The sequence below is a fragment of the Chiloscyllium plagiosum genome, unplaced genomic scaffold (assembly GCF_037043375.1).
Source record: "Chiloscyllium plagiosum isolate Xiang-an unplaced genomic scaffold, Cpla_swu_hap1 HiC_scaffold_5, whole genome shotgun sequence".
Lineage (NCBI taxonomy): Eukaryota > Metazoa > Chordata > Chondrichthyes > Orectolobiformes > Hemiscylliidae > Chiloscyllium > Chiloscyllium plagiosum.
The window spans coordinates 109679759-109692316 of record NW_028270143.1 but is presented as its reverse complement, the minus strand read 5'-3'; the positions used below and the strand labels follow the sequence as shown (position 1 = coordinate 109692316).

The window sequence follows — 12558 nt, the reverse complement described above, 5'->3', positions numbered from 1 at the left end:
GACTTTTTAAAGCAATTACACACTAGCTCATTGAGTTGCTTGCTTGGCCATTTCACAGAGCATTTGAGAGCCAATCACAGTGCTATGCATCTGAAGTTATATATAGGCCAGACCATGTAGAGGAGAGCAGACTTCCTTCTGTCAAAGGTACAAGTGAATTAGATGGGTTTTTGCAATAATCAACAACAGTTTCTAATTTTTTTTAAAATTCAAATTCTACATCTGCCATAGATTTGAACCTGAACCCCAAGAGCATTTCCTGACTTTATGGATTATTAGTCCACAAACAACACCATTACACCATTGCCTCCCCCAAATAAATAACTAAATTACAGTTGTATGTGGGATAAACTTTCTGTACAGTATGCTATTACTCCAAACAAACGTCTGGACCAAAATGTTTGTTGCTTAACACAATACAGCAGAGTTAATGCTATATTTGCACCGACAGCCTTGTAACTATAAAAAAGACAGCAGGCATATTTCAGCATAAGGGACCTGAAACCCATCCACAGCCTCCAATTCAAACAGTATATCCCAGAAGTTGCTCAAGCCTGGATTGCATTTTTGACCCAGTTTTACAGTTTTGATCTCTCTCTTTACTTTACAGCATGCTTAAATGGAAAGATTATAGCCTTAAGCCTATTCGAGAAACTATGAGGAAAAATAAATTAAATCAAAGAAGTGATGGCAGTATAAACTGTTATTTGCTATAATTACGTACTGAAACAATAAAATCACTCAGAGGTCACAGGATGGACACTGCGCGAAGTGGAAAACAGCTGGAAAAGATGACACTCTGAAATTGGGATTCATCAGATAATTTGAAGGCAGATTTCATTTCCAGTTTCAAAATCTATAATGTGGCATTTTTCTAGATTTTGTTCCTTACACTTTTAAGAAAATGTTTAATTTTGAACAGTTGCTCAAATTCGAGAGAGCATAAATATCTAAAAAAAGGTACTACATGGCCAAGCCAAAATTATTCACACTAATTTCAGACTTGAACTTTATATGTCTGAGAGAGTCTCACATAAACACCAGATAGTTCTCAGTTTGCCCATCTTCACTTGTAATCTGTGTTTGCCATTAAGGCCATGGGAACAATCTGCCAGTATGGCGGCGAGATTTTAAAGACAAATCTGGAGACACAAGCAGCTTTAACGATTAAGGAATTTTGGAAGGCTCCAGTTCAACAGTGTCCATGTACTGCTGTCCTTGCTTTCTTCCTAATTAGCAACAAAAGACTGATGTTTGCATTAGTCCAAAAAACCTATTAATCATAGCAATACCCAATGATGATTTTGGTCTTCAAGGAGGAAAAAAATCCCTAAACAAACTTTTTACAACATTTATAAATGTTAGAAGCAGGATTAAAGATAAATGTGCCTTGCACCAATGATATTAATAGGACTTGCACACCATGCATGCTACTGACATGGATATGATACATATGCTTTGGGTCCGATTTTTAGAAGGAGTCTCCAACTTGGCGTTTTTTTTTATTTCTGGAAAAAATACAGAAGCGTCTAGGAATGATCAAGAATATAGTTATTTAATCAGTCACAATTAACATTCAAGGTTAGGTTCATCTTAGAAGGAATACCAGTGATACTTTATAACATAGGCCTTGTCCAGCAACCCATAAGAGTTAAACCAGCTCTCGATGAACATAGTTTATTCAGGGAATTTCCACTGAACATTTTAATTAAGGTCATGGTGCAAATATTTAGATGAATCAAATCCTCATTTATGTGAGCCAACAACTATAGAAGGGAGAGGGAAATAATATGTTTTTCAAAATATTAAATATAAAGCTGAAACTTGAACATTCAAAATCACTCCAACGGGTAATGGTTTCTCTCTATTCACACTGGTGGTTGCAGCAAAAAGACGGAAGTATTGGTACATTAATCAAGGCCTTCGCAGTCTACTGGAAGAGCTTTAACAACCAAAAGTGTTGGCAAAGGCATTTTCCAGATACATTCCTCCTAAATATTGGCTCTTATAATGTTGAGTCTGTATGGACTAGGTTGAGAAATACCAAGGAGCAAAAAACATTAATTGGTGTCATATATAGATGCCCAAACTGCAGTGGTGATTTCAGAATGGCATTGAACAGGAAATGAGATGTAATAAGGGAATATTGGTGATCATGGGTGATTTTAATCTGCACACAGACTGGGCAAATCAAATTAGCCACAATGCCATAGAGGAGGAATTCCTGGAATTCAGGTTAGCTTTCTTGACCAACATGTGGACGGACCAACTAGACAGCAGGCCATCTTGCACTGGGTACTGTATAATGAGAAGGGAATCATTGCCAATCTAGGTGTGCGAGACCTCTTGGGGATAAGCGACCATATCTTGATAAAATTTTGTTTTATCAACATCGAGTGAGATAGTAGTATCACAGGCCGGGGTGCTGAATATTAATGAAGAAAACAATGAAGCAATGTGGTGAGTCGGCCTTGATAGATTGGGGAGAAAGACTTCAAGGCATGACAGTGGATAGGCAATGGCAAACATTGAAGGAACGCATAGGGAACTGCAACAACTGTTTATTCCTGTCCAGCACGAAAACAAAATGGGGAAGAGGACCAATCCCATGGATTACAAAAGAAATTAGAGATATATCCAATCCAAGGAAGAAGCACAAAGATGGGCCAAGACAAATAATCAGTCTGAGGATTGGGAGCAGTTTAAAATTCAGCAAAAGGAGGACCAAGGGATTGATTAAGAAGGGGACAATACAGTACGAAAGTAAGCTTACACGAAACACAAAGACTGACACTAAGAGTTGCTATAGGTACATTAAGCAAAAGAGTTAGTGAAGACAAATGTAGGTTCCCTATAGACAAAAACAGGGTAATGTTTAATAGGGAACAAAGAAATGGTTGAGCAACTGAATACACAGAACACAAATCAGATACCAGAATGTTAGAAAATGCACAATTTAGCATGAGGGAAGAACGGAGGGAGATCAATATTAGCAGAGAAATGGTGCTGGGAAAATTGAGGGGATTAAAGACAGAAACCCCTGGGACTGGTAGTCTACATTATAGAGTACCTAAGGAAGTGGCTCTAAAAATAGTAGATCCTTTGGTGGTTATCTTCCAGGATTGTACTGACTCTAGAGGAGTCCTTGCAATTTAGAGGGTAGCTAATGTTACTCCAATATTCAAAAAGGGAGGTCGAGAGAAACCAGGGAATTACAGATGAATAAGCCTGAAATCTGTCGTGGGGAAAACTCTCGAATTCATTATCAAGAAATTTACAGTGGAGTGTTTAGATAGCAGTGGCAGACTGAGACAGAGTCAACACAAATTTAAAAATGCTACACTTCTCCAGTTTCCACCCAAAACATATTAAAAAAGCCATCCTCTATGGACAAGCCCTACATGTACACAGGATCTGCTCAGATGAGGAGGAACATGACAGGCACCTGGAAGTACTCAGGGATGCCTTCATAAGAACGGGGTACGATGCTTAACTCATCGACCACCAGTTCCGATGTGCCACAGCAAGGAACTGTCATGACCTCCTCTGACCTCCTCAGGAGACCAACACGTGCTGCAATGGACAGGGTATTTTCACTATTATCGCCTCTCCCCTAGACACACAGGCATCCAAACTAACTTTTCTAACTGAACTCTAAGGTGGCTTTGACTACTTTTAAGCTACTAAATGGTACATCAGTTAGTCTCAGGCTTTTCTTCTGAACTAAAATCTGTGTGTAGCCTCCCTTTCTGGAGTTCTAAAAAGCTCTAGTCAACAATAAGCAGCAATTATCTCACCAGGTAGCTGACTGACTCACTTAGCTGAAGTCACATGATTTATTGAAAAGGCTACCTTAAGCTCAGTGTTCCAAAGGAATTTATGATCCTTTCTTAAACACAGATCAAATCAAAAATAAATTTGGTTTCATTTTAAAAGCTAAGTTCTCAAATAATACAAATTGGGATGATACCATGACTTTTAGAGGTGTATTTTGACCTTTTTTTAAAATCAAGCAAGATTCTGACAGACTAACTGAGCGAACTGTTCAAAGCCATGAGTAAACAGCTTGTGAGGCCTTAGGCATTTCTCTCCACCCACCCACCCCACCCCCAAGTTGGAACAACAGAAGCAGCCTGAATGAGTGGGATCAAACTCGAACAGAACCAGGATTTTTAGTTAGGTTTCTCCAGTTGCTTAAATCTGGAAGCTGGATGTGGAAACTTTCATTCCACTCTGTTACAGCTAAAAACTGGGGTTTTCTTCCTGCTGCTGACATTGTCTGTGAGACAATGTGCTTTACTGAATTTGTCTTTGTCAAGGGTGTATTTATGAAATGTTAGTACATTGGAACAGTTAACTCTTTTCTAAGCATTTCAACAGAGTTACATTTAAGTTAGTTCTTTTACTTTTATTTTGTCTGTATTTTAACTGTAGTAGAAAAATAAAGTGTGTTTTGCTTAATATCAAGTAATTTGACTAATCGAACATCATCTGGAACGTAACACCTCACACTTAACATTTTCTTATTTTAAAAGTAAGGTTTAGGCTATCTTCTTAATATATTTTGAGAGGATTTGATCCCCTCAATACATTACAATCCTTCAACACAACATATTGATTCCAATGCTAAATACATCACAACTGTGTGCAGCAGTCAGATGGACCAGCAGGTCTTTTCCTGTCCACCATTTTCACTACTTCCATGCAAACTTTGTAATTCTATTCACCTACAAGTCTTAAAAAAAAGCTCAAGGTACAAGTAACTTTGTTCCATCCTTCCAAAAGGATAACTCCCATGATAAAATATTCATTGTTAATGTTTATCACCAAGGTGAATTTTTAAAACTGAATAACGTAAAATTTTATATCTCCAATCCAAAGATTTGCTTGTGCTCTGCATTCCTCTCCCACCCAAAGTTTTTACAGAATAACATTATTTCCTTCCTTACTACAGCAGCTGTTAACTGCATTCATGAAGGCACGGTAAAGTTCTTGCATTGCTTAAACTCCAAATGACAACTAAATATGACATTCTGGGAGGTAGCACTTAAGCCGCAATAGTTCAGATAAGCACATTAAGTGTGACTTCTAAAGGATTGTCACATTGGAAACATAAAACTTTAGATGTACAGAACACATGAGAAAATTATTTTTCATCCAGAGATAAGAATATAAACTCTACCATTGGCACTGATGAAAATTTCTTTATTTTGACAGGTACTTATTTGTTAAATGTCAATATGTAAAATGAAAGATGCTGATGCCTACAGTACTTCAAATCTCTGAATTCATTCACAGTCATTTGTCGTCTAGCTATATAAAAACAGACACAAGTGGCTTCATCTTCCAAATTAAAATTAAGGGAACATTAAGAAGTCAGGCATGCTTAGTCCTGGTTTCACTATGACAAAAATTAATTCGGGCATGAACCTCAGGCAGAATGCAAAGATGTATAGAAAAGTACACTCCATAATTTGAAAATGATGTGAATCAACTTGCCATGACTCCACAAAATGATCAATGAAAGAGAAGCGACTTCAAAATGTGGAGCAATACAGTTTGTTCTGCTAATGCAGATAACACCCCAGTGACTGTACACTATAGTTCTAAAACAACTGCTAATAATATTGTCAAAAATCATCAATGTCATTCAATTAAATACCCTCATTCTCAAAACCAGCCTGTCTTCAGCACATTATTTCCTCTGATTTATAAACCCTCAGAGACACTGCTGACTGTAAATTACTCAAAAGTGGAGAGAGAGCTTTTACTGCCACCATTAATCAGCTGCAGATAAACACACGAGAGTAAAACTCGGCCAATTGCCTGGCTCTCCATTAACTGCTGTAATCTGGAGTTGGAAGGTCCCAAGAGGAAGCCTCCTATCAGTTCATCGCTCACATGTACTTTAGTTAAAGACACACCAGATGTCAAGCTTACTTATTAGTCTATCCTTCAACTAAAGCAGTATGGCACTGTGTCAAAGATGATAAGCAGACTGCTACTGTTCATATTAAAACATTAGGTCAGTGAATGACACTTTGATGACATTTCCTATTGAAGTTTTCCTACATAAAAGTTAAATCTCTTATTTTAATAAAATGATCAATGATTATAAAAACCTCAGTTCTGTGCATATACGAATGGAAATGAAACTGAAAAATCTAATGTCTGAGTGAGTTGGTGGGGGGGGGGGGGGGGGGAGAAACGGTGGAGAGAGAAAAAAAGAAAAAAAGAGAGAGAGAGAAAAAAAAAGAGAAAGAATGGTATTTGGAGATCAGTCTGCCAGGCAACTAAACTGCCAGCGGCATCCTTAATGTTGATGACCCCATGATATTTTACCTTACTAAGAACCAAAACAGAAGAAAATGTAAAATGACTAAAATTAACCTGGGATGGATTTAACATACAAACTGTAATTTAATTTAAATTATCAGTGCAATCAAAATAACTTCCAAAGTGTTTACAATATATTGTTTCAAAGACTGATGAAACAAATAAGCTTATAGTGAAACAGCAAGGACAAGTGCTAAATCAGCCAATCCAAATAAAAACTAATGAAGACAATACACCACACTGCAGATTTTAATTATCTGAAAAACAAAGGAGCAAAATAGTTTAAAGAAACACACAGATGCTGAAAATTGTAGTTATAATTGAGGCAAACAGTAGCATTTCAATACGCTGTACAAGCATGCAACTTAGCAGGAAACATACACAATTGCATTGAGAAAACTAGGTACAAGGCCAAAAGTTCCATATTGCAATAATGGTTGGCTAGTTACACTGAACAAAGGTAGATCGATGATACATAAAGTTTGCTTTTGAAAGCCTGAAGAATGCAGACAGAACTTCACAACTAAGTTCTAAGATAAAGCAATTAGACTTGAACCACCAAACTGAATAAATGAATACAAAATACACGTGACAATAAAAATCAGTGAGAAATACAACAAAAATACATTAAAAAGCTTTTCCACTGTCACCATGATCCAGTGCCATTTTGAACAGTTTTAGGAATAAGAAAAAAAAAGATAGCTTAAAGAGAGTCCATCAGTCCTGAGCCAGCTCTTCATTAACTGGGAGATATTGTGTGTGCTCTGCCCAAAGGCAGACTGTTGGTTCATCGTCTTCTATGTCTCTGTCCTGTACCAGTCTTTTATTTTCCAAAAAAAAACTTCAATTTTCAAACAATCCTGCAGTGAAATCTCCTCCTTTACATCATCTCTTGCTACTTTGTTTCCTCTGGAGATGTGACCTGACAAGTCTCTCTCCTTTGTATGAGTTCAGTTCAGTTCAGTACATTTCTTTGTTTGTTCAATTCCCTCTGCACTTCATCATTTGCTACTTTTTCAGTCCAACTGATTCCTTTCCATTCTCCTTCAAATACACATTTCAAATCCATTCAGCTGGATTTTTCATACTGTATGGTCCAAGTCTCACATCCATTTAAAACAAATCAACTTCATTTTAAGTCATTTCTTGACTTATTTACTCAGCCTGCTAGTCCCTTTATACTAAGTACAGCCATTGCTATCCTTGCTTTTCTTTCCTTTTGCATTTGCAGATATCATGTCTCCGAAATACTTCAATTCTTGCATGTTTGGAGTCATAGAATCATACAGCTTGGAAACAGACCTTTCAGCAGTTTCTAAAGCTTTTCCTTGTGAATATTTCCTGATGATTTAGTGATATGTGTCAATGTTTCCTTAATACCAAAGTTCATGCCTGTTGTTGTCAATCTACTACTTCCTGGAGAAACTCAGTCCAATGACCCTTCTTCAAAAATGGACTTGAAACTTTTAACTCTTGTTTTCCTGTGCAGGTGTTGCCAGATCTGTTAATTTCTTCAGAAATTTGTGGTTTTGCTTGTTTCAGATCTCCACTATCTGTAGCTGTTTTATTTTATGTACTTATTCTTGTAATCCTTCTTCTGTGCTTGCTACAAGACTTCTGTCACCTCCAAATCTAACTGGTGTTATCCTTTGCCCCTCCCCCAATTTTAACACCAGATTCTCATTCTTCAAATGAGTCTTCAGTCATTACAACTGAGTAGACATCACAGGAGACTGGTGATCCACAACATTCTTGTCAAACTTCTAATTACACATGGCTTCAACTCCCTGTTGGCTGCTCTCAGTATTGCTATTGGTCCCCAGCACGGATTCATGAGTCATCTGTCGCAACAGTCTATTCCAATGTCAGAGGAAGTGGTGGAGGCTGGTACAATTGCAACATTCAAAAGGCATATGGACAGGTATATGAATAGGAAGGGTTTGGAGGGATATGGGCCGGGTGCTGGCAGGTGTGACTAGATTGGGTTGGGATATCTGGTCGGCATGGACGAGTTGGACTGAAGGATCTAATTCCGTGCTGTAAATCTCTATGACTCTATAACAATGTCAGGTTATTCAAATTAACAGAATTGAATTATTGTCAAAAATCTATAAATCGAACTTCCCAAATGCTAAAGTGGTAAGATTAATCATGCCTATTGCTCCTCTCATTCTTCTTCGTCTCTGAATTCACATCTTCAATGAAATGTTACCCTGCACCTTTTCACCTATGTTCTTGCATATGATTTTCAACAACTTCTGGTTCATGGATAATCTACCTCATTGTACAAAAACCAGAACTGTTTACCTTAAGTCTTCTGATGATTCTTGTAGCTGTTTTCCTCGTGATCAATATCTTCATAAAGAATGTTGTAAACAGTGATGCAACTTTCTTATCTCACTGACTTGCATCTTACGTCCAATAAACTCTACGTCAACGGTACTTTTCTAGCTCAAATCGCAGTTTTTTTCATTTTTTTCTTTATACATTTAGTAATTTTTTTCCAATTTCATCAGTGGTTCTTCATAAAACCCCTACTATCCTCACAGTGAGGTGCAGAAAGAAGAAATTATTACATAGCTGATGTATTACTTCGGACAGCTGGGGATTTGAAACTAGAATGTTAACAATGGAAACTATGAACACATTCTTGCTGGTCATTTAAAAAAAAAAGATCTGGTTCAACAATATCCTTTCGGGTTTAAAATCCTCACCTGGTCTGGTATGCATGCAACTTCAGGCCAACCATGTGGTTGCCCCTTAAATGCCCTCTGAAATGATCTGACAAGGCATTCAGTTGTACAGCAGGGATTGGTAAAAATCCTGGCCCAGCCAGAGATGTTCATATCCTATGAATAAATAAAAACAAACTAGTCCAGCATTATCACCAGCTGGAATCAGAAGACCTACGACAGGCAAGTGTCTCAATATTATTTAAGAATTAGACAAAGAAATTAATCTCTCTTTTGTTTCTTCTTGCAAGAATTTATTTGCAAATTGTTAGAAAATTCTAAAAAATAATCAAACTGACAACTGGCTGAAATTCCAAATCAAATGTAAATGAATGTCAGGAGGAAAAAAAAAATCAATGTTTCATTTGCAACAGGAGAGGCTTTCATCGATCCCCAAATGGTGGATTACCTTTAAGATTGCAGTTATGTCAGTGAACAAACTGTCAATTGTACACAAGGTAAGACCACATCAATTGAGTAAAAAGTCACCTCTGATTTGCTATGTTTTTACAAATCTTGACCCGAGTGGAAGTCACTCCTACCCTTCCAGAACTGACAAGTAATCCTTCCCATGCAAAAGAAATTTAGTTTAATGTTTCATTCAAATAATTGAAACAAGCAAGAGTCAAACCCCTCAATCCCTCATTATTGGTCCCTATTCTATGTAACATTTCTGCTATAACAATTTGCTGAATCAATCCATCACTTATCTTTGCTGAAAATGTGTTGCTGGAAAAGCGCAGCAGGTCAGGCAGCATCCAAGGAGCAGGAGAATCGACATTTCGGGCATGAGCCCTTCTTCATCTTTGCCCAAACTTAGCAATATTCATTACCCACCTTCTTTCGCTGTTGGCTCTTGAAACTCAGGAACGAAATTAGCAAACAGAGTTGCCTCCCCACTTAATTCTGCAGCAGTGATCTCTCCAATTCCTTCTTCTGGCTTTTGTCCTGAAACACACTTCTATCCTTCCCCACTTTCTTGTTTCTCCTCTTTATCTTGATAATTCTAAATTCTAGTCCTCCAATTTTAATCTCTCTCAAGTTCCCGTTTTCACATCCTCAGTTTTCACCTGTAAAAACTATTGGCTACCTCTCACAAAATTCCGGCTTCGCTGGCTTACAGAATGTTAAATCCTTTAACCATTCGAAGGATAGGATCGTTAAATCCTCCAAAGTAACTTCCTAGATGATAGAAAGCTGCTGGAAGCAGACATTCTTAAACAATAACAATGCAAACACAAGAAAGCCTTGTTCAGCTCTTCTTTCCAAATTTGGTTTCTAAGTGACAAAGCGCAACTGATGCGTAAGTTGAATACAGAAGGATCAGAAGACAGATGGAAAAGCAAATGAGAGAACCAAAGACTGATCATGAAAAAACACTGTCAGCTAACACAAAAGGGGTATCACAAAAGGTCGACAAATAGTAAAACCATAGTAAAAGGAGTAGAGCCAATCAGGGACCAAAAGGAAATTTACACAAATAGGGGACATGGTTGAGACAGTAAACAAATATTTTGCATCTGTCATTATGAAGGAAGCAAGTGTCACGTGGCAATGTGCCAGAAAGGCAACAGAGATGGCTATTGACAGTAATGTTATTTATGTGGTTCACATGAAGTTCCCAAGTGGTATCTACCACAGTGTCACACAACAGACTTGTCAGAAATGTTATACCTTTGGGTACAAAATGGACTGTAGCAATGTGAATGCAAAATCCACTGAATGCTAGGGAACCAAGTAATAGATAATGGACATTTTTCATGGAGGACGGTTTGTCTCAGAGCTCCCCAGTGGTCAATATTGGAACCTTTGCTTTTCTTTATATATATATTACTGATCTTGATCATGGAGTGCAGGGGATAATTTCACAGTTTGCAGAATATGCAAACTGTATGTATTTCAACATACAGATCAGTTTTCCTTCATGTCAACCCAAGGAAAGCGATGGGACCAGATGGAGTACTAGGCTGTGCACTCAGAGCACGCACAGATCAATTGGCAAAGGTCTTCTCGGACATTTTCAACCTCTCCCTGCAGCAGGCCACTGTCCCTGCCTGTTTCAAGAGGGCCCACATCACCCCTGTGCCTAAGACGACTCATGCAGCATGTCTCAATGGCAACTGCCCAGTGGCCCTAACTTTGGTGGTCATGAAGTGCTTTGAAAGGCTGGTCATGGCATTAATCAACTCCAGCCTCCCCAATACTCTTGACCCATTCCAATTTGCCTATCGGACCAACAGATCCATGTCAGAGCCATATTAATTGCCCTTCACTCCTCCCTAGAACATCTTGACACCAAGAACAGCTATGCAAGAATCCTACTCATTGACTACAGTTCAGTCTTCAACACTATTATCCCCTAGAGACTGATAACTAAACTTAGTGATCTCAGAGTAAGCCCCATTCTCTGCAACTGGGTCCTCAGTTTCCTGACCCACAGGCCACAATCACTGAAGATTGAGGACAATATTTCATCCTCACTAACACAACACTGGAGCCCCCTACTGTACTCACTGTATACCCATAACTACTTTGCCAAATGCCAGACTAACTCCATTTACAAGTTCGCTGATGATACTATCATAGTCAGTCAAATCTCAGATGGCAATGAAACAGACTACAGACAGGAGATGGAAGACCTGGAAAAATGGTGCACCGTGAACAACCTAGCTCTCAATGCCAGCAAAACCAAGGAACTCATTATTGACTTTCGGCAGTATGTTACTCATACCCCCCTTACATGTTAACAGCACAGGGGTGGAACGAGTGGAGATCATCAAGCGCCTGGAAGTGGTCATCCACAACAAACTTTCTTCGACTCTTCATGTGGATGCACTGGTTACAAAGGCCAAACAATGTCGCTTCTTTCTCCGGCAGCTGAGGAAGTTTGGCATAACGGCGAATACACTTGCCAACTTCTTTAGGTGCACCATAGAGAGCATTCTGTCTCGATGTATCACTACCTGGTATGGCAACTGTATCATTCAAGACCAGAGATGGTTACAGGGAGTGGTGAACTCGGTCCGGACAATCACAAAGGCCAACTTCCATCTACAGAATCCACCTACCAGGCCCGCTGTCAAGGAAAGGCCACCAGAATTCTCAAAGATCCAGCCCACCCTGACAATGTTTTTCTACAACCTCTACCATCAAGGAGAAGGTACAGAGGCCTGAACACACGCATCAGCCGATTTTTTAACAGTTTCTACCCTCCTGTCGAAAGAATACCGAATGGACTCACCTGTACCTGTGTTTTTGTTTTTGCTGCTGTTTACCTATCATTTCCTTATCTATGCTACTTAACTCTGTGAGCTGCCTGACCTGCTCGCAACACAAAGCTCTTCACTGTGCCTCGGTACATGTGACAATAAATTCAATTCAAATTCAGCCCAACCTGTGAGGAAAACAATGTACAACTTTAAAAGGACACTGACTATTTGACAGAGTTGGTGGATAGATAACAGATTAAGTTCAATTTGAGGGCTGATGC

General features: G+C 38.6%; 1 protein-coding gene across 7 annotated transcripts in view; it reads right to left on the bottom strand.

Moving 5' to 3' along the window:
• The window catches only part of lmbr1 (limb development membrane protein 1), a 268615-nt gene that overhangs the window by 137074 nt on the left and 118983 nt on the right, over positions 1-12558 (bottom strand). For 2 of the 7 annotated variants that reach the window (XM_087987559.1, XM_043690709.2), the window contains one exon: positions 9051-9185. The exons of the other annotated variants lie outside the window; for them this stretch is intronic. In XM_087987559.1, coding sequence (XP_087843685.1) covers positions 9051-9185 — 135 coding nt within the window. The remainder of the gene's footprint in view (positions 1-9050; positions 9186-12558) is intronic. 7 annotated transcript variants of the gene reach the window in all.